The sequence below is a fragment of the Cordyceps javanica genome, chromosome 5 (genome assembly GCF_051103115.1).
Source record: "Cordyceps javanica chromosome 5, complete sequence".
Lineage (NCBI taxonomy): Eukaryota > Fungi > Ascomycota > Sordariomycetes > Hypocreales > Cordycipitaceae > Cordyceps > Cordyceps javanica.
Window position 1 is genome coordinate 2,228,602 of NC_139299.1, and position 22,052 is coordinate 2,250,653.

The 22,052-nt window shown below is 48.7% G+C and overlaps 7 protein-coding genes across 7 annotated transcripts; 2 read left to right on the forward strand and 5 right to left on the reverse strand.

The window, feature by feature from the left end:
- Nucleotides 1–518: 518 nt before the first annotated feature.
- On the reverse strand, nt 519–1,472 carry V2A60_007909 (glycoside hydrolase superfamily; the record flags this gene model as incomplete). The annotated part of the gene is made up of 1 exon (XM_083259189.1): nt 519–1,472. One exon carries the CDS (start codon nt 1,470–1,472, stop codon nt 519–521), a length of 954 nt encoding a protein of 317 aa, XP_083115315.1.
- A 1,324-nt stretch (nt 1,473–2,796) lies between these two features.
- Nucleotides 2,797–4,318, reverse strand: V2A60_007910 (serine C-palmitoyltransferase LCB1; the record flags this gene model as incomplete). The annotated part of the gene is made up of 3 exons (XM_083259190.1): nt 2,797–3,862; nt 3,935–4,035; nt 4,088–4,318. The coding sequence occupies 3 exons, from the start codon at nt 4,316–4,318 to the stop codon at nt 2,797–2,799; spliced, it is 1,398 nt and encodes a 465-aa protein (XP_083115316.1).
- A 619-nt stretch (nt 4,319–4,937) lies between these two features.
- V2A60_007911 (1,3-beta-glucan synthase) lies at nt 4,938–10,870 on the reverse strand (the record flags this gene model as incomplete). The annotated part of the gene is made up of 3 exons (XM_083259191.1): nt 4,938–5,256; nt 5,310–10,637; nt 10,695–10,870. 3 exons carry the CDS (start codon nt 10,868–10,870, stop codon nt 4,938–4,940), a joined length of 5,823 nt encoding a protein of 1,940 aa, XP_083115317.1.
- Nucleotides 10,871–13,307: 2,437 nt separating this feature from the next.
- Nucleotides 13,308–15,149, forward strand: V2A60_007912 (SprT-like family-domain-containing protein; the record flags this gene model as incomplete). Its single annotated transcript, XM_083259192.1, has 1 exon — nt 13,308–15,149. One exon carries the CDS (start codon nt 13,308–13,310, stop codon nt 15,147–15,149), a length of 1,842 nt encoding a protein of 613 aa, XP_083115318.1.
- Nucleotides 15,150–15,365: 216 nt separating this feature from the next.
- Nucleotides 15,366–16,078, reverse strand: V2A60_007913 (Ran GTPase-binding protein MOG1; the record flags this gene model as incomplete). Its single annotated transcript, XM_083259193.1, has 3 exons — nt 15,366–15,669; nt 15,730–15,945; nt 16,002–16,078. 3 exons carry the CDS (start codon nt 16,076–16,078, stop codon nt 15,366–15,368), a joined length of 597 nt encoding a protein of 198 aa, XP_083115319.1.
- Nucleotides 16,079–17,258: 1,180 nt separating this feature from the next.
- V2A60_007914 (adenosine 5'-monophosphoramidase) lies at nt 17,259–17,983 on the forward strand (the record flags this gene model as incomplete). The annotated part of the gene is made up of 6 exons (XM_083259194.1): nt 17,259–17,292; nt 17,346–17,428; nt 17,481–17,549; nt 17,624–17,716; nt 17,783–17,797; nt 17,876–17,983. The coding sequence occupies 6 exons, from the start codon at nt 17,259–17,261 to the stop codon at nt 17,981–17,983; spliced, it is 402 nt and encodes a 133-aa protein (XP_083115320.1).
- Nucleotides 17,984–18,208: 225 nt separating this feature from the next.
- Nucleotides 18,209–19,646, reverse strand: V2A60_007915 (CRAL-TRIO domain-containing protein; the record flags this gene model as incomplete). Its single annotated transcript, XM_083259195.1, has 3 exons — nt 18,209–18,663; nt 18,721–18,862; nt 18,915–19,646. 3 exons carry the CDS (start codon nt 19,644–19,646, stop codon nt 18,209–18,211), a joined length of 1,329 nt encoding a protein of 442 aa, XP_083115321.1.
- Between the last annotated feature and the right edge of the window lie 2,406 nt (nt 19,647–22,052).

Sequence of the window (22,052 nt, forward strand, 5' to 3'; positions counted from 1 at the left end):
GTGACTATTTACCATTTCCATGGACAAATATGTGCACATGAGCAGGTCGCAACCACCTCTTGCCGACCCGATATATCAATTGACTACCTCATTCCATCAATGACTACAGCCACCCATGAGAGACTGTTTACTGTGATTATAGGTGATAGTGCCACAGTGGTTCACTGTTTGTTTCGTGTTGCATGACTGAGGTTCTGTTTTGATTGAGGAAGAATTGCATAGAGAAAGAGAGTAATAGCATAAAGCATACTGGGTGAAAAGAAGCCCCTGAGATTGAAATGAAGTTTTCCATGGTTCAGCGATAAATTTACGATTGGTACCTAGACCGATGCAAAGCGGTTTCATGTGAATACATTAAGTTGGTGACGAAATTTTGTTTTCACTACAGACTTGCAGCTACACGAGGTTACGGAACTTAGAATATCTAACTCATAAACTGCAAGACAGTGGGCAATGCCACCTCAGATACTATTACTGATCTTGTCGGAGAAGAAGTGTTGTATGTTTTTCGCCGATTTTTACAAGTCACAATTCGCGACAGCGCCATCTATTCCCCAGAATTGGTCAGCATCAAAAGTTGACGCAGCTTTGACCTTCCATAAATCATTGAAGGCGGATAATATGATGATGTCACCGAGAGTGGTAGCAAAAGCCTTCTGAATGGAATCTAAAGCCATCTTCTGGTTAGTGAGGCCAGGAACAGCAAGGCCATTGGCAACCCCTTTGGTTGGCCAGCCTGTCTCGGAGACTATGACTCTTTCAGTGGTAGACAGAACAGATTTGACGCGGCGGATTGTTTCGCCCAACCAGTGTCCTGCCTGAGAAGCAGTCACTGCGCTATCAAAGAACGGGTGAGCATTGATGGCGCAGTAATCAGAGGCATCACAGAGCTCAGGGTGAGCCTGGACCGCCATGAACGTATCAACGATCACAACCGGGCCCTTGTAGCCCGCCGCACGAAGGACTGATCGGGTAGACTTCATAGCACCGATAATCTGGCGAGGGGACGCCTGGCCACTATTGACAAGCTCGTTGCCAACACTGACGGTGTGAACCATGTCCCAGTCACCTTTAATGCCTGCGATTATTTTTCTGGCCTCAGACTCAACAGCATATATATCCCATACGCCTAAGAAGAGCTTCATTCCCTTCTTCTTGGCTGCTTTGTACACCATGGGGATCTGGTCGCAGTCCGTACTATAGACACGAATGATAGAATATTGTCCAGCAATTTTCTGCATGTCATCATTGATGTCCTCTTGACTTTTACATGCGTGGTCGGCGCGGTAGGGAGCATAGGAAACGCCAAAAAGCCCGGTAGAGTTTCCACCGATCGAAGGCACCGGGTCATCAGGAGACAACTGAGTCGGGGCGGCTACAGCAACAGTCTGCGTTGAAACGTGGGCCACGGTCGCTGTAATCGTTGGTTCGCTGGACCGCTGCAGAAATCCATCTGCACAATCCGGCGCCATGCTCGAGAGAAGTTGCAGAACCATTCGGGTGGAGGTTGTGGCCTTGTTTTTGTTGTCCCAAAAAAACAACATCAGGCACACAGGTTGTGCGTTCGACTTCTGAACCGAAAGGGAGGACGTATTTCTGGGAATCTTGGATAGAGAGTTTAGTAGTCCTGGTAGCTTGACTGGGTGTTAGATATAACACTTTGTTTTTAGGAAAAAAGGCCGGGCGACATCTCACATGTAGGGTGGCAAGCGACCAGTGGCATGATGGCTGGGGCAGCGAACAAGGTTCGACCGAAAAACATATTCTAACAATACATGAAGAAAATTTGAAAAAAAAAAGATATCAAAAACAAGGTCGATATTGAAAGAGTAAAGAGGTGAGAGAATGGATTACGAAAAGGCAAAGTGATTAAGATGTTCAGTACGATGTAAAGGTGCGTACACAATATAGGTTTGTCAAACACGAGGTTGGCGTTGCGATAGCTATGAACAAATTATTTTAGTACACTGCGTGAATTCTACGTCTAGACAGTTTCTACAACAATCAGAAGGAGCCAGAAATACGTCGTACGATCCCGTTAAGAGCAGGCATAGCAAGAACGATGGACAACTGAGACGCCGCCGGCGAGACAGTGTGCACTGGGCGCGCCAATTGCTGATGGAGCTAGACAGAATGTAGGAATAAGCAAGAACATCACACAGCAGGGTCTCTGCATGAACAATCTAGCAAAATGTATAACAGTACGTATACAGCAACAAGAGCACATTGACTTCTTATCGGCAGTTAGAACTACCTTGCAAAGGCCTTCCGCAGAGTGCTCTGATAGCGACAAGTGGAATTTGCCAGGCCCATTGTCATTCCAAGGCCGCTTATTGGTTATGTCCTGGTAGGCTTACTGCGTACAATGACAACGACTAAGTATGGGTCGCCTGTCCAAGTAGGTAGATCTTCTAACACAGTGCAGCATAGTCTGTGGCGGACTTTTCAGCAAAGAAAGCAATTGTTCAGCATTGCATTATACTAGTCAATGGTTGTATCGTATTAATGAATAGTATACAGCGTAGAATATCTACCGTCCACATTACCGTTGCCAGACCGTACTTATGTAACACATCGACTGCTCAACACTTTGATTACAATGCTTTGGCACTTGGCTTCCGCGACATGACTTTGCCGATTGCATTTCGAATGATAACGCCAGCCTTTTCGATATCCTTTTTTGACAAACCCGAAGTTATGCAAACTTTCAGAGCAGGTTGAACGAACCAGTCACTGGTCTTCGCGGTCATAGCATTTGCATACATGCGAGTTTTGAGGCGGGAAATCATCACGCCATTAGCCAATGACTACAAAAATGTCAGCTTTGATGTTCTGGCTTGCAGTACCGGTACATACCTCGTCTGCACAGTCCATCAAGAGGCGTTCTTGGTCGTCGATACTGAGATTGCGTGCCTTAATCACTTCGGGTTTCAAGACCAAGAGCAGGATGGGGTTATCAAGGTTGCTCGTACATGTGACCCATTCGCTACGAGGGTCCAACTGAAGTTTCATAGTCCTAATGTTCTCGCGACACTGGTTGACAATGTCAGGGTTGGACTGTAAAAGATGCACAGTTTCGCTGGCTGTCATTGCTAGCATGGCTGGCAGCGCCGCCGAATACGTGTAGGCAGAGGACGTGATTCTCTGATGTTCAACAACGTCCTTCGCACCTGCACAGAAGCCACCGCCAGCGCAGAGAGGGCCGGAAAGCGAGCCGACAATCATGTCTACCTGTTGGGGATCAACATTTTGCGCTTCTGTGAGACCACGTCCTGTACGGCCCAGGACGCCGAATGACCAAGTTTCGTCCAGTATAATCCTGAATTTATACTTTTCTTTCAATTCAACGAGCTTCGGTAGGTCTGTAGCATCGCCGGTCGTTTCGAATAATCCTTCCGTAACGATGAATCGACGAGTCAATTTCTTGAGCTTGCTCTGCTCCTTTACAACAGCCTTCATCGCTCTTTCTAGGTCGTCCAAGTCGCCATGGTTATACCACTTGATGTTGCTTCGAGAAGCCTGGAGACCTTTACGGATAGAGTAATTGACGCCCTTGTCCGCAATGATGACATCTCCTCGCTTGCAAAATGTTGGGATGACACTAGAGACTGTGGAGAACGACTGAGCATATACAATACAACCCTCTGTACCGAGATACTCGGCTATGTCAGCTTCCGCTTTAACATGAACGTCTTGTGTACCATAGAACTGTGGCGGGCCGCAAGGCCCAACGCCATAAGTACGAAGGGTCTGTATCGCCTTTTCTTTGATCTGTTCATTTGAGTTGAAGTTGTAGAAGTTGTACGAAGCGAGGTTCGTAACTGTTCGTCCGGTGGATAACTTCACTTTCGGTCCAGTCGGTCTGCAGATAATAATTAGATTCAAGGACCCAAATAGATGTCATGAAACTTTTTCAGGGGACAAATTAACATGCCCTATAATAATTGGAAGCTTCTCATTCTCGGCGTCTTCCAAAGGCGTCCTCTCCGCGACTAATGGCTCGGGAGTCCAGTCGTCCACCAGCTCTTCAATTTCCTGAATCAAATCAGTATAGACCATGTCCAATTGAAAGGCAGTGCAAACATACCTCCTCCTTCAGTTTAACATAGTTCTGCTTGTGTGTTGAATATGATGGCGACAATAGATATCGGATAAAGAAGAGAACCAGGATAAGTTCGATGGCGGATCGGACAGGGTCGTTCTGGTAGCTGGATTGGATGTAACGAATCAAAACAGCAGAGCCGGGCACTTTCTGAAAGAGTGATGAGGCAACATGCACTAATTGATGTGCCTGCCTGTTGAGACTCTCAAAATCCATCGCGTCTTAGATGAAATCTCTCAGCGTTTGTTGTCATGTGCTGGTAGATGACAGAAGTGGGCGAGTTTCCGACAGACCCGAGCTTTTCAGTCGCCGCCTGGTAGGCGGGAAACAGTGCCCCAAGGTGGATACTCAGGGGTACACTGCGCGCTTCTTCACAGTGTCCTAGAGCTTTGTGGGGCCAGCCCAGTGAGGTCCTGAATTTGTTAGGTACCTGACAATAAATAGGAGACTAGCTCTCTATCCTTACGCTCAGATTTGCCTGTAAGCGAGGGAGAAGCCGGTCACAAGTGGCATAAGATGATTTCAGAGATACACATGGATGGATACCTGGAGCGGACACCAGAGAGGTCCTGCCTACTGAGGAAAGGTAGTGAGCACGCTGAATAGTAGGTGCCATTTCACCTTGACTACGACCGTGACAACTACGTGCTCCGCTCTCTGATTTCCGATTTGGCAAAGTGCGTAAGCAGAAACTCTGTATTAACCCTATCCGAGACGAGAAATGATCAAAATAATGACAAAAACGAGGTCAAACAATCTAATAATCGGTACAATGATTGATGGATCGAAGCATATATATGTTGTTCTGACAACACAAATGGCTGGCTCGTCCAGCTTAGAATAGACGCAACTTAGAAGCGTCATCCGTAGAGGTAGCCGCACCATCAGCCTTTGTGCCAGTTTCAGTCTTGCCCTCCGTGTTGTTGTTGTCCAATCCCCAGGGCTGCAAAAGACGCATGTTGGCAGGGCCCTCGCCGTCATTCAATGCTGAAAAGATGGTATCGCCAAGGAATCTCTTGCCGATTACACCAGGGGCAACAACCAGGGCGAGGAAGATGATAAATAGAACAAAGTAAAGAATGGCAAAGCGGATTACACGTCTGCGACGGAGCTTTGACTGCTTCATGGAATAGATGGGTGGACGGATCTGACGACTACAACAAAACGTTAGCTTTTGAAACAACCAAATCAAAAGATGCAAGCGTACCTAGGCAGCAACCAGAAGAGCATCATGGAGTGAATCTTATCAATCTGCGGGATCAGAACCAATGGGGCCATCATGAAGAGAATCCAATGTCCCAGAATGAAATCAGCGGAAAACATGCTGAGTTCCGTGATTTTGCAAAGAAATTCCCGCGCTGGTTGTGAAATCGAGTGCCAGCCCATTGAGTACCATTTTCCGTTCCAAAAGGCGATGTTGGACTGATCGGTTTTGAACTCTCTAGTCAATGCCAGTGACACAATGAGTTTAAAGACGAACCGCTGGATGCACATGGCAGCGATGATGCCAGCCAAAGCTCTGGAGAAATTGAATCCTTCCAAAACATACATAACCTCGAAGAAAAGAATCATGAAAACTGCAGCTGCGCCGTGTGCGATGCCAGCAAGTACGGGGCCAAACTTTTTGCAACACATATTCAGAACTGGTCCCATACAACAAGCCATTCCGAACATGGCTGCGAGAACACCGGCGTTAATACCAATAGGCGCAAAAGCCACGACTGCCAATCGAATTAATGAGCCAGTAGCGCCAACTTTGAAAGCAGGCTTTGCGCTTGAATTTTTGTCACTATCCGCGACAACACCAGTTTGGGCATTGATATACAGGTAGGCAACGGTTGTGGTGGCAGCAAGCAGCAGTGGCGTGAGGATCTCGGTCAAGAAGATATTGGCAATAGCGGCGCGGGGAACGTCAGCAGACATCTTGGCAGAAGCATCGCCCATGACTTTGCGCTTGTAGCCCGTGATACGGGTACGAGAGAGTCGGCAAAATGCAATCCAGGAAGAGGCGTGTGAACGTGAATTACCGCGAGATAGCCATCGAAGGAAGTCGCGGTAATCAATGAAGAAGTCGGTCCATGCAAATTGGTGAGGATTGTACAAGAATGGCGAGATGATTAGGCCGAGCAAAACAATCCAGAAGTAAGTCAGGGCGGGTTGCCATGCAGTGGAAGTAGCAAAAAGAAGCATCATCAGCAATCTGGCACCAAAGTAAATCGACTGTCCGGCAAATCGCGAATACAGAACGCCGAATGGTATGCGAGCTGTTGCGAAACCACGGCCGGTACCAATGTATCGGGCACCACCAAATGCTAGATCCTGTTGAACAGAATTGGCATAAATCTGGCAGACAAAGACTTCAAAGAACGGGGAGAACGAGCAAAACTGCTTAATGAAACGCAGAGCCGCACGCCAAACACCACGCTCTGTCAATTCTTGCACAATCAGTGGAACGAAGGAGATGAAGAACACAAAGAAAATGGAGATAATACAACGATAAATCCAGCCCATCAACTCATCCGTGTTGGCGCATTTTGTAGGGTACAGGGGATCAGTAATTGGCTTTTGAGGGTTGTAGTCGCAACGGATCGTTTCATGTCGAAGTGCACCAATGGACATCAGCGTCAACATAAATGACTGGACAGATAGCATGATGAACATGTTGTTGACGTGGAAGCCTGCATGTGCGTAGTAGAAGGACAGAAATCTGTCAAGAGGAAGTTGAGTGCCAAGGTAGTAGTATTCTCGGGAAAGCCACTGTTCTCCCATACCAGTGCCAATCTTGGTTGTGAAATTGAGAATGGAACCAAAGCCAAGATCACGACCCTTGCCACACTGGTAGTACTCACAGTGCTTAATGCGACCACCGCGAACAAGAGCATTCATGCCTGCGAAGATATCTTCGTTCAGGTGCAATCCCTTCTGAGCTTTTGATACACCACCTCGTGTTGTCATGAAAATGCCGTTCAGGAAATCAGGATGGCCATAGTGAAGCTTGCCACCGATCTGTGCCATGGTACGAGCGAATAGGGTACCAAAAGTCTGCTCCTTTCCAGCGGCGACATCACCGAGAATACCGATATTCTCCGAGAAGATGTATTCACGCGCACCAAGAATGGCGACTGGTGTATGGACGTCGTTCTTTACTCCAGGCGTGTAGGGAGATTGATTGTCCGGCTTCATCTCTTCGAATTCTGCGAGAACGCTGCGAATCTTGAGGCATTCTTCCAGATAGTTGTCTTGGTTGGCATCGATGAGCTGGATATATTCACCACGGTAAAAGATAATGGCGTGATTTTGGTTGTCGGATTTACCATCACCCAATACAGGGTTACCAGAGAGCTGAACACGGAACTTCGGGCGCCTCATACCATTCTCCATGAGCTCTGAGTGGCCATCGATGAGCGCAGAGTACAGGCGAGGTTCCTCGCCTTCCGCCAGAGGCGGTTCTTCATCAAGGTAAGCGATTTGGAGATCCGGATAGGCGCGCAGGAGAAATTCGGCATTTTCCATCTCTTCCTTCTTGAACTTCGAGTAGCGTTGCATAGAAACAACAAGCTTGAATTTGCGCCGAGCCATTCTTTCCAATTCTCGCTCCAGTTTTTCCGAGTTTCCACCAAACATTTGAACCACCTCAGGGTTTTCAACACGATAAAGCAGTTTAATAGCGCGACTATAATTCATGAAACCGGAAACTGTTCGGTATAGAGTTTGGGAACGCAACGATGCCCAGATTCGTGTGCGAAGAGTATATTCGGGGGCAGAAGATTTGAAACCAATGCAGTAGAAAGGCAGATCGTCGATTTTGCTCTTCGCCGTGTCCTTTTCACTTTTTTCCGGTTCGCCATTCATCTGAGCGGTTTCATCCGCCAAAATCTTGGTGTCTTTGACAAAGCATTCCCATTCGTGTGGATGAAGTTGCTTCAAATATTCAAGAAGTGTCACACGAGAGTAAGGTTCGTCTTCGCGAATAATCTCTCGCAGAGAAAGGAGGATCTTTTCACTGTAATGGGGAATCATGACTGTGAAGGTGGGCATATTGTCGACGGGTACGGGTTCAGGTATCGGTGTAGACAGAGACTGGGCGAAAAATGATATGCGGCGTTCGGCTTCGCTGTGGCTGGGAAAGAATTCGGTCTTGAAAGAGTGATCCTCCTGAGAAACGAAGAACGTCGGTGCACGAAGTGTTCGCTTACCCTCCTGCTCAGAGGGCACCTGGTGGTACAAAAGTTTCTGCACGTGATCAATTGCAAGCAGGTGCTCACGGTACATCGAAATGACAATGGCATTCCAGACCTGGGATATTAAAACCTTTGGCTTATACTTGATCTCCATGTCGGTTGTTGCGAGCACCTTAGAGTAGATGCGCTTTGGCAACCTCGAAAAGATGTTGCGCCACGGCGTCCAGATCGATGATCCGATGTAAAAAGAGCGTGCAATGGAGAACACTGTGTTCAAGATGACGTAGAAGAGATAAGTGTCCAGGAAGAAGAAAATCAAATCAGTGAATGTCATGAGAATGAGAACGATCGTAGGTTGGTGCTTGCACAAAATTTGTTGAGATGCGTCTGAATTTCCAAACATCTTATCGCCCAAGCATTCGATCTTCATGATGGAGAGGTATCGAATTGGATCACGAAATGACAGAGTAAGGTACACGTATGATTCGCCGAATTTGGCACCGAAGACAGTGAGCCACAATCCAAACGACATGGCCATATCATTGCCAGTGAGGCGAGGGTAACTGGCCGTGAAAGTCTGGCTGGCCACGTACCGCCGTGATTTCTTTGTCAAATAGCTGCCAAAGAGGCCGCCGAGAGGCATGACCGAGAAGAAAAGAAACGTGAAAACAGCAATGACGAAGTGCACAATGCCAATTGCCTTATCGATAGTAGTATCCTTATTCCTCTTGTCGGCGTCGGTTTCTTTGCCATTACCGTGGAACATGAAGACCTTGACACCTGGTGCGACATTGAGAACAAGGATGACAATCAGAAAGAGTAGTCGTTTGGTAAGATGCTGCGCTCCAGCCCAACGGCGCGGGACATACACCCACTCAGCCAACGTCGCAAAAATCTGGATAAGGGACGCGATAGCTCCACCGAAGCCAACAATAGAGAATTGCTTTGAGGCCGGTGGTTGATTATCCTTCTGCTGCTCGTACTTGTAGGTGATGAGCGAGGGGGCATTGTGGGAAGTATAGAACCAGAACATGGTCAGGTGAATGACCCAAATACGATTGAAGTTGAGCAACAAGTGGAACCAGGAGCGCGATTCTTTGTAGGTCTTGAAGAAGCACTTCTTCCAGTTGACCTCCTTCAACTTGAGATAGCGCTCAGCAGGAGGCAAGTCGACGAGTTTGCTCTTGTCCTCGAGAACGATACGTTCAATGCCTTCAGGGTACCAGAATAGCTGATTGCAATCATCGTAGCCGATAATGTGCTTGTGATCACGTTCTCGGCGAACGTAAACACCATTGAGAATCTCGTAGCCCTGATCACGGCAGTATTGGTACAATGGTGTGATGACGTTGTTCAGGAAGGTGAATTCCTCGACGGGCTCCACAAGAGCTTGGCAGGCTGGTGAACTCAGGTAGTCGTCGGCGCATTTGAATATGAAGCAAAGACATTCAGGCATGAAGCGGACCTGGTTGGCTTCACCCCAGCAGAGCAGATACAATGCGATCTGGCGCACGCGATCATACTGAGACATGCGGTTCATGCGTGTCTTCCAACGATACTCTGCGGCTTCAAGACTATCATCGCCTTCGAGTTCTTGTAAAGTCTCCGCCTCGTTCCCGGCATCAGCGCCCTTCTTCTTACTTTTCTTAGCTCTTCGCTTTCTGTTCTTGGTCGAGGCATTGGCGAAACCAACAGCATCATCCAGATCGAGATGTGCGGCAAAATACCATTTGCGATAATTGGCGTTATCACCACCAATGTAGTCAGCGTGTAGGGACAACAGCGCCTGGTTAGGTGTCATACGGGAAGCTCTCGAGTCCAAGAGTGTCATAAGATGGTCATACATGTTGCGCATGCTGTCGCGTTGGAATCCGAACTTCGACGTGAGATCGAGGAAAATATCCTCGATCTCTTCTTTTGAGAGTGGGATTTGGGCGTCGGATGTCCAAGCCGGATATGGCTCCTTGGAACGCTGACTCGGCAGGCCATTGCCATATTCCATGCCGTAGTTAGGGGTCGAGGCACCAGAAGACCTGTTACCGCCGTAAGACATCTGCGAGGACGGCGGGCGATACCCACGACCGCCGTCTCCATACCCATTGTATGGCTCGTCACCGCGGCCATAGTAATCCATTTCAGCAGCGCGGGCCATGTCAGATCTCATCGTGAAGTCGCTGAAAGTTTCAGACTCTTCCTCTGACGGGTGGCGTCCACCTTGGGCGTATCCTTGATTATACTCGCCATCATAGTATCCCTGATTGTTATTGTAGTAGTCATCTTGGTACTGGTCATGGCCATCATAGTATCCTCCGTCTTGATGATACGGGTTATTGGCATCGGCATGATAGTATCCACTGATTTCGGTTAGGTAGTCTGGTCGATTTGTTGCGCATACTGTTGCGGGCACTCACGATTCGTCATAATAGCCGTCACCTTGGGGACCATGGGTACCATGGTCGCCATGAGCAGTATGCTCTCCATGACCCTGGTCGTAATATTGATCGTCCTGGTAATAGGCATCATTGTGTCCGGACTGGCCGTAGCCTTGGTCGTACTGGTCGTGGTGACCACCTTGGTAACCAGACATATTCTATGCTTTGGTCGGCTGTCAATGCCCGCGTTAGTATTGTGCGCAGAATGGCTTTGTATATTGGCCGACAAACCTGCAGCTCTACTCCAGCATTTGTTGCAATTTGAACCGTGTTTGAAGTAGCGCGTCAGAGGAAACAATGCTAGAAATCGATAATCACTGCTTCGTTCAACCGGGCTGGCGCGTTTTGGTTGGGGAGCGCACAAGTATCGGGATGGCACTGAAGATTTCAAGATTTCAAGAAAACTAATAGCGCAGGAAGCGAACGTCGTCGATGGCAGGGCCTGCCTGGTTGAGTGCAGCGAGGCCGCGATGGGAAAAACGAATGTGGACAGAGAAGGAAAACGAGAGGCACCGTTTTGCTATACGCGATGCGTTTAGCAGAATGATAGGCAAGACAGCTGAGGGAGAGTGTTGCCCATGCAGAGCAGTAGCGTTGTCTTGTCTCCTATGCTGCGATGATGTGGTGATTGTGTTGTAAGGAGAGGAGCAACCAACCCGTCAAGAAAATCTCTTGGGAGGAAGGGGGGCCAGGGGGGAATGTGGCGGTGCCGTGATTCGTGTCCTGGAGTGCCCAAGAAGGTACGGATACTTACTTAGGTACTTACCTACCACACTTACGTACCTAGGTACGTAGGTAGCTTTAGTAGGTACCTAGGTAGGCACTAAGTACTTACTTAGGCACCTATTTTAGGTACTTCTCAACTCTGCGCCTGGCATGACCAGCCACTGGCCAGGCAATCCAGTAATTACTTATTACGGATACAGTGTAAGTACCAGCCCACCCTCCTTGCCTCCCTACCAGGTACTTACCTGGTTCGCTACCTAGGCAACTTAAGTACTTAGGTAAGTAGCGCCCTTTCCAGACAGGTACCCGCTACTTGCCCTATAGTGGCGAAAGGCACTTGTATATTGGTATCTCGCTACTTGCCACCCACTGACTTGAGGTGCTTTCTTGGTGGGGTGAGCGTGCCTCGCCCTGTCTGTACTTCAGGGGAAATGCCTGTTAAGCTCCACCAATTCCGGCTTATCCGTCGATGGCCCAGTCTGAAAAAAATCAATGGCAATGGCAGGAGAAAGTGAAAACCCGATGGCTGAGGATTACCCATACTTAATGTTGTACCTGAACATGAAGTGTTATGCCAGTCACAGTCCGTTTGTTCATCAAAACTATGGGCTGTGGTCCGTTGTCATGCATAAAACTGACGTCCTGACAGTTCAGCGAGTACGGATATAATGTGCACGTCTTGTGCGCGTCTTGTATCGTCAAAAATCAGGATTTCTTCTCCCTCCCGGAGACTAATAGTAGTTGCTAGAGGACCCCCTCAACCCCCTGCCTTGGACAACGTTTGAGTACTGCAGGGGGGCTGGCGTGGAGCAGTGGCAACAGCAAGCCGGATTGAAGGCTACGATTGGATGACGCCGATCCCGTCGTCGGTGCTAAAGATAGACTTCCAGTTGGGAAAAATGTCTCCTAAGTACTACCTACTTACTTAGGTACTCAGTACGATAAAGTCTACCATCCCAGTTTGCTAGCCGGTAATTAAGGCCTAGCTGCCTGAGGTATATAGCTCTCGAAAGGAACCTTCAAGCTGGTTGGCTGCAGGCTCCGCTACATTGCATGTGAATTCATGCGCTGGTACCAGTAAGAGCGAAGGGGCACGTACAATTATCCAGGCTGGGAAATCTTGATATCTCCCACTCTCTCATTTGTCTCTCATGAGTATCATACGAGGCATGGCGTATTCCCATTCCAGACAGAGTTTTCCTTAGCCTCCTTTTTTTTTCTTTGGCGCTACTGAACAGTGTTACTGTTACTTTCTTACGCCAAGCGGGTAGCAGGTAGCTGAGAAGCGGGCGATCGATCCTCTCGGAGGTGGGACCTTCCCCCCAGGCTCGCTTGGCCAAAATTTTCTGCCTCGGGTCTTCCACAACGAAGCCCGAGCACGATTGAATGAAAATGGCGCACTTTTGGCCGACTTGAGCGTACCGTTTGCGTAGGCATACTGACAGATCAGTACTTACCTAGGGAGACACGCAACATGTTCCTGCTGCACGTACCCTACAACGAGACCACAACAGCACGTACTACTCAGAACGCTGCGTAAACCCTGGTGATTACGCTGTTTTCCGGTGTAGATGCTCAATAGGACTGTAATTTGTACGGAGTACTAAGTAAGCAATTGCTAAGTAGCCTCTGCACACCCCAGAGGTGTCCTGCTGGCGACACCCAGCAAGGCGGCCAAGGCCTCACCAGAACCATCACGTGATATCAGTTTTCTGATGGGGTTGCCATGGCGACGTACCCAAATAAGCCACTACCACAAACACAAACACAAACATTTGTTCGCTAATGCACCGAACGGTAGACATTAAAGCCGATATTATCACCAACAAATCGTCCACAACATACATATAGACCACGACGAACAACATGTCACGACTCACAGACCGACTCGGTCACCATGCCGAGCGCAATGACGAGCTGGCACAAGAGTCGCAGAAGACGTGGCTACAACCCAAGACTCCTATGCAAAGAAGGGAACTCGTGCCGAGATCTACCGCACAGCCATCTACACGCAGAGTTCGTCGCTTGGATGGCGAAAAGCTCATCGCCGCCAACCCCCTTTTTCAGCCATGGACCACGGAGAGTCCCAAGAAGGTCTTAGACTTCTCAAGGAACATCTCCCCTCGCAAGGTTGAACTGAAGAAACAGAACCGCCCTGAACCAACACTGGGAGAGAACACATTCGGCAACAGAAGACAGACACGACAAGGGGCCAACGCCACACCAATGAACTCTACCCTCATTGGTGCTACGCTTTTGGATAGCGATTCGTCCTCATCGTCGTTCTCAGAAATAGATGCGGGTGATGTCACCCTACCAGCCAGCCTTCAGCTTACAAACCACCCCACCGAATTTTCGCAGCGTATGGCTCGTTTGAAGCAAGATATTTGCATGACAATCCTGGAAGACAGCATCTCTCTCGAGATGGCGGGCCATGAGAGCGAGTCGCAGATCGCTGAAGTTGAAAGTGGTACTGGCAGAGAGGCAGTAGCGATTCCCAGCGCGCCCTCGCCGCTTTCCTCCAAGGATGCTAATATATACTGTCGAGCTGACGCAAAGATACGTCTACAACCGATGTGTGTCACAGCCAATGCCACGGAGACTGCCGAGAAAGAGAATATGAACGCAGTGACTACTCCGATCGCCCATGAACTCAAACTGACTGAGCAGCGGGTAAATGAACGACTCTGCGGCAATGATCTCAGCAGCGAAAACGAGGCCCCTGATACTGTGGTGGTATCCCGAAAACCACTGCCATCTCCTCGGAAGACAGGGGCTACTCCACAAGGCCCATACACGCCTACAAAGGATGGCTTCTGGACGCAGAGCCTGGTTGATTGTTGGAACGAGGAGCACAGCCCTCGCAAAGCTGCGAAAACGGCGATGCGGTCTCCGCACAAGCCACTCGGCCCAGTCAAAGCCGGCAAATCGTCATTCGAAGCTGTGAAGGCTACGCTTGCAGTCGAATTTCTGAAGGAGCTGGACAGCCAAATTGCTGACGGAAGAATATCCCAACTATCTGACTCGACAGGAGGCGTCAAAATTGAATGGTCAAAAACCCTTAACACAACGGCTGGCCGTGCAAACTGGAAAATGGAGACTCTTCGAACCACACCGTCAAATGGATCCGGCGCCACAATTACGTACCAGCATCACGCGTCCATTGAGCTTGCAGAGAAGATTATTGATAGCGAGGATAGGCTCCTGAACGTGCTCGCCCACGAGTTCTGCCATCTTGCCAATTTCATGATCAGTGGTATCACGAATAATCCACATGGCAAAGAGTTCAAGCATTGGGCACAAAAATGCTCCCGAAGCTTTTCCAGCCGTGGCATCAAAGTCACTACAAAGCACAGCTACGAAATTGACTTCAAGTACCTGTGGCAGTGTGATGGTTGCTCATGCGCCTATAAGCGTCACTCAAAAAGCATCAACCCTGAGAAACATCGGTGCGGCGGTTGTCAAGGCAAACTCGTGCAAATCAAACCTGTCCCCAGGAATGGCGGAAAACCTAACGAGTATCAGCTCTTTCTCAAAGAGGAGATGAAAGTGCTGAAGCAAGCGAACCCCAGTAGCCCCCAAAAAGCCATTTTGCAGATGGCGGCGGAAAAATGGTCGAACAGATTGACATTGACGGAGCCACAACATACGCAAGAAGCTGTTGGCGATATAGCTACGCAGCTGCTTGCTCTAAGTCTAAGGGAGTAACGAATATCTGTTGGAGACTGAACCTTGAGCGCTACCCTTGTATATATGTCGCATCATGATCATTTGCAAACATCATTTGATTTCCCAGTTGTAGATACTATATTCGATCCATACCCGGACCATAATTTAACGCAGTTGCACTTCATTGGTAGCCTGATTTGCTCCCAATGATTTTGGCAGTATTATGGGCACTACACGAACAGCCTCGCATTCGAATTATTCTTCGACAACAAAGAGTCCCCAATCCTTGATCTTGAATGATTTCCAGATACGTGCAGAGTATTCGACGGCGTCACCTATGAGCTTGCCCTGCCTCCCTAATTCCAAGTCTACGTCTTCCTCATTGTATTCGCCTTTGATATGAGGAACGTTGATTGTGATGAGAATATCCGTATTGTTTGTCTCCAGTCGCAGGAGAGTCATAATTATTGCGGTAAAGTCGGGGGCGGATGGCCTGTCTCGAGAGTGGCTCGACCTTGGCGTCTGCGTCGCAATGAGAGTATACGCTGGGTACTTCGAACTGAATCATATGTTAAATATGGCAAAAACAGCTCAGTAAATGACAACACACGGCACTTACTCTAAGCGACTGAATTCCGTCTCAGCTGTATTCCAGATCTTGACACTGTCAATGTCCGATCCGACAAGTTCCTGGAGATGAGTCGTAATGGCACGGCCGTCAATCTCTGGGCCTTTACCCGACTCTCCCACCCGTTCAGTCACGTCGAAAATGATACTGGTGAAGCCATCCTCGTCGATCCACACCTCTTGGTTATCCGGGACTTGCCGCAATTTACTGAACAATGTTGGGTTAGCAATAGCCCAGCCGCGCCGCGAAGAACACTAGCACACCTGACATCCGCAAACTTCTCTGGGATATCACAAACCACAGCACCGCCGTACAGCGGAGTGCTAAGGAAGTTTGGCATGCTTTCCAAATCGTGCAACCTTCGGTAGGTAGTTCCTTCTGCTCTAAAGAGGCCGCGTGACGTGAAGGAATGGTGATGGGGTGTGTGCATAAGATACGTAATCTCCCTCTGAACGACGAGTTTGCAGTAGCCTCTTGCAGCTGTACGTAGCCCAATAGGTAGAGAGCAACCGACGCACCAGAATGAGCCAGGCGCAAGTGAAGATGTTGTAGAGCAGAGGCAGGCACAGCCACCAGCCAACTCTAGCGGGGTGACGTGGGACAGCCCTCCTGGAACTACTCAGTACCTAAGTTAAGTAGTACTTTTACCTAGGTACCTACCTAGGTAGGAGGTACGCAACTACGTCACATTACCAGTTGTTAGCATTGGGTCGCGAACCATAAGGTACAACAGCCCCCAAACCTCATTGAAGAGGCTGGGCCAGAACCTGCGTATAACTGACGACTAGAAACAAAAAAGACTAGGGATTTTTACGATATCCTAAATCCTGCTGTAGCCTGTGCTAGTCTCTTGCTGGGCCTTGGTGAGGTCGCAGCCCAACAGAGTAAGTATAGCACCTGTAACGGCAAGAATAGATATAACTTTATCTGTTGGTGGAAAACAGGTTTTTTAGTAATAAAAAAGCGTATTGAGGCATGATAGGCTCTTTAACCCCATAGGTTTTGTTTTGAGCCGAACTATGGACAGATCAAAGTGGCAAAAAGAAATTCGAATCTGGAGTCTCCAGATGAGGTATGCCAAAGATTGGGAGAATGGAGTTCACTGGGCCAATCCCACGGTCACATCTGGTAAAAGGCAAGAGGTGAGTTCGATGGAAGGTCCCACTCCAATTTGAGCAAGTATTATTTTCTCTCATATATTGCAGCCTTGCGACCTCCATATTTTGAAGCTCGTGACACAACATTGTTTCCCGCCCTTGACGCAGCCAGATTTCAATTGCATAGACCATGAGATCATTTTTGTAGCCTGCCATTGATTTCCGGCCACCTCTCTATTTGCGAAACCCGACTTGCCACCTTCCGAAAGCCAATTGGCTGACAGCTTGACCCCACAGTCAGCGCTCTGGCTCCTAAGACGTAGCGATTGCCACCTCCTCACCCCATTTCAATAACACAAGTTCGTTCGAGCCCAAACACTACACCCTTGGAAATACATTCAGCCTAAATACAATACGGTCGGCATGGCATCCTGCATATTTTGCCGTATTATCAAGGGTATATTCTTATTTCCGAGCTATTTTGAAAACTGCTGCTGATATACTGTTAAGGTGAGATTCCTTGCATGAAGCTCTTCGAAAGTGAGAAAACGTTGGCATTTCTCGACATCGGTCCTCTCAGCAAAGGCCACGCTGTAAGCGCCAGATCCCCAAAACCCGAGAAGTGACTAAAACAAGACGACAAAGCTCGTCATTCCTAAGTTTCACGGCGCCAAACTGGAGGATATTCCTGATGATCATCTAAGCGAAGTCCTGGTATGCACACCTTGCAGCTGCTTATATACTGAACCAAGATTAATATACAAAATTATTAACGGCCAACAACATAGCCTACACTCAAGAAGCTGGTATCCGCCACTGGTGCCACTGACTATAACATCTTGCAGAACAACGGGATCATTGCTCATCAGCAAGTTCATCATGTAGGTCCACCTCTCATCTCCCGCTCACCTTGTTCTCTTTGACGCAACTGCTGATGCTTCCACCAGGTGCATTTCCATATGGTACGTGAATGTGGAAGCAAAAAACAAAATAAATAAAAATGGCTCGCTTCGAATGTATACATATTGACTTTTGACAAGATTCCGAAGCCGAATGAGACCGAGGGCCTCGGCATCCACTGGCCAGCTACCACCGGTGACATGGACAAGCTCAAATCTCTGTGCGAAGAGATCAAGTCTAAGATGTGATAAGGTTGGTTTTTGTTCTACGAGTAGATATTTCTACTACTTAGTCATTGGAGTGGAGTACGAGGAGTAAGAGGTAGAGAATGTTTTTGTAAAGAGCTACTATTCAATCTAGATAGCAATGAAAAGGTGTTGCCACCCCAAGTCTTCTGATGTCCAACGATGATTCGCACTTGTGCATTGATTGGAAAACAAGTACCTTGCGTGACACTTGTCGGCCGTGCTACTTTATTTCTCAGTCGCTACAGTACCCGGGTAGAAGTTGATGGCGCCATTTGTCCCAATGACGCCCTGGCGATCATAAAGTGATCTGGCACGAATGTAAGGATCCAGCTTCCAATAATTCTCTTTCATCTGTGTTGCGATGGAATCACGTGTTTCACGAGCTTGCACACCGCTGTCGCCATTACCTTCACGGAGCCAAGCTTTGGTAGCCTCTTCGAATTCTTTCACGAGTGCAGATCTCTCTTCAAGAACCCTGTTTCTTGCAACAGTATCCTGCATGGCGATATTTTCGTTCGCCACAGGCTCGATGTATTTGTATTCCCAGTCCTCGTCGCCGTCGAGCTCTTTGGGGATATGGCTCGCTTCGATGAACTCTTCCAGCCCGCTTCTGCCATTGGTGAAATGGACCTTTGCTGCAACCACTGGGTCCAGCCAAGGCTTGATAATGCGCCATATTCCTTTATTTCACGTGTAAGCAAGACCCTCACGAACACACATGATTGGAGCTGCCTTACCTTGAAAAAGCCAGGGTGAATTCTGGATAAGCACAGCCCCGAGGGACTCGGGGTAGTTCGCCTCGAAGCACTTGATCATGAACTTAACAGGAGCATAGTCCATGTTAGACAAGGTGAAGCCCGTCATGTCGAAAATGATTGTCTGAGTAGGTGATTAGTATTACTCTTCAATCTCGACAGAAAAGATCACTTACTGCTGTCTCAATTGGTGGGCTGAGGAGGAGACGCGCAGTTTCGATTACATGGACTGTGTACTTCTCAATGCTCTTGGCACTTTGCTCACCGCCATGGTGCAAGCGAACACGAACGACGCAAATTGGCCGGCCTTCCTTATCCGCACCATGAAGGAAGCTCTTTCCCATGCGAAGCTGTGCAAGGAAATCTGCCCCGACCTGCTTGACCTCACCGCTACCGTTCAGTTCATCATGTAGAGCACCAGCCTCACCGTTCTTCATGATGTCGGCATCCACCCCCATTTCGTTCTTCCTCCAGTTGACGGCTGTAACGAACATGACGAGGGCTTGCTGTACGTTCCATTTACGTGCACGAAGAAAGCGTAACGCAAGAACATCTGGATGATCGTGTTTCGTCATCTCCCAGATGGACTCTCGGATAGTTTCAGTAGACTGTTCGGCCAAAATATCACTGTATTGTTTGTTTAGGCCAAACTTATCTTCGTCGGTGGCAGGTTGACCGGAAGAATCCGCATTTTCATTCTTTCGGAACATGCTAAAGCCCCATCCACCTCCGCTCTGTTGAGGCTCTGGTTCTGGTGCGGCAGCTTGCTTCGTAGCATTTTGCGTGGCCGTACCGCTCTCGGACCAGCCAGATACACCGGCAACAGCACCCCAGAATTCCCGTAACTTTTTCTCTTGCTCGGCGGACAGATTGCCGAAGTGACCAGGGGCAATTTGGGTGGTTGCCATGGTGGTATGTGGGAGGTCGCAATTCAGTTCTCCGAGATCAGCGCGGCTCGAACGGAGGCTCCAATATATAGTGACAGTCGAGAATATCAAAACGAGGGCGGTGATTGAATGCGAGAAGCTACTGTGAAGCGTTATCGAGTGATCTTGCAGCTGACACTTGTGATGACTCGGGCGGCTCGGAATGGATGCTTTGGTCGCAGTTTTGGCCAGAAGCTTAATGAAAGGGGGTTGGCGACCAAGTGCGGTATTTTTACGAGGACCCGAGAATATTTGAAAGTTATTCAAGACTGAAAGTTGGCTTCTGGCTTTCAATACTCCAATAAAACTCTTGTTCATAGGTGACAGAGGCGAAGTCGGAACTCGAGACAAGCTATCTAGCTGTTTGGTTGGCGGCGCTCGGCTCAGTCGAGTCAGCAAGAAACCGTCGGAGTGCGACAGTCAGGATGACCTTTGAGGGCTAAATAGATGAGTTGTGTGAAGCCAGTAGTAAAGAGATGCGGACCGGAAGATGCTGGTGGCTGGATAGAAGAAGAGTCTGCTATGGTCTTGGATGACGCGTTGTCTATGATCCCCTAGACTTGAACTACATCGTTTTCGCAGTTGACCACCCCGCTGATGAGGAACGCCGCCCCACAGCCAAGTTGCTACAGCACCGACACACAGCATCACTTGGTCGCCGCATATCGGGAACCTTTGGTGTAGTCATGTAAGCTTCTAGATCCATATCGAGTTTCTCCCTGTTGAGAAGCCTAGCGAGGGCGGTGTATACGTGATGGCTGATTCAATTGGCATGCATACACTCATGACTGAGCATGAGTTGGCCAGATATTGTGGTGTATGGAATTTGCCCCGCAAATTCACGGCAGGTTAGTATGTTACTCAGTAAAGCCTTGGGCTGCACAGATTACTTACACGTTAATGATTAATGGTGGTACCTACGCGTTTTCACTACCTGGAGTGGAACGAGTGATTACCTTGCCGCAACCAAGCTTCCTGAGGAATCACCGGCCTTTCTACACGAAAAAAAACCCTCCCGATTCTGCTCGACACCTAAGTAAGGCCAATCGGCGATCTCGCACAAGTTACATTTTCAGTTGCACGCGATCCTGTATCAGCTGTGCACACAAGCACACAAGCCTCAAGATGACGTTCGAGGAAGCTGGCCCAAACGTGAAACGCTCCGGCTCACGCCCACGAACACCACGACCTACCACGCCGTTACGTCCTTCGTCGCGCTCATCATTTCGAGATTCAGCGCGAGCTGCAGGAAATGGCGACGCGCCGTTTCCGCTGAACGCGTTCGAGCCAGCATTTGCTGAGCTCTCGGATGCGATGACGGACCTGGAAGCGAACATGATGCATTTTCAACTGATGCACGAAAGTTTGACGCGCTTCAGCGAATCCTTTGCAAGCTTTCTATATGGACTCAACATGAACGCGTTCTGCGTAGATTTCCCAGAGGTATTATGATGATGTCAACACGATCTCATTACACTTTCATTCTTGTTGACGGGTCTATCTTCCAGGCGCCTATCTCCGAGTCGTTCCGACGCAACCGACACCAAGACACTCAGATACCTGAAATACCTAAGGCCGAAACTGATCCAGAGATAACTTTTATGTCAGTTTGACCATTATCTGTCGTTCGGACAAAGTGGCATGGATCGCTGATCTTACGACAGGACCACTGAGGTGTCGTTCATTGATAACCCTCCCGCAGCAAATAAGTCAAATACACGAGCTGCGCCACAAAGACATCGCCAATCCCGCCTGCCGGCTGCGCGTGGCAGTGTAGTTCGAGGACGAGCGACGGCTCGCTCTCAAGGAAAGCCGAGCGGACTTGCACGACCTAGGGGTCGGGGTATGAGATGATTAAGGCTCCTCTCAAAACATCATTAGAGAAAGCTGGAAGCCTCAAAATCAAGTACTTGTGTCGTCATGCTGCCATCTTTACATCCTCGCTTGCATTTGGCTCTAGGTGAGGCTCTCCTATTGCATTGCGCAGAGGGGGAGTATATCTACCTCCAGGAAGTCTCGCAGTGTCGGCCTCGTCGCGCAATTGCTTGAGACTAAGACAAGTTACGATCAGGGTCAAGTCATTTTGTATGAAACAGTGCTGAATACGGACCGTCGCTTATGAGGTTTCCCGCGGGTATGGGCTAACAGTGCGCTATTCGTATCAAACCATTTGGCGCATTCTATACAATAGTTTTGACCGAGGCCGGGCAGCTCATCGGTTGCCTTGGCTTCCTTGAAGCGGCCAAGATGCTTTGCGGAGGCAAGATCGGCTTTTATTTGATCCAGATCCCTACCAAACATGTCAGCGGGAACGTAGTTTTCGTTAGGTACAATCTACTTGCCTCGTTTTTCTTCTCGTCTTTGTGACGGTTCGTTTGCTTGCGACGC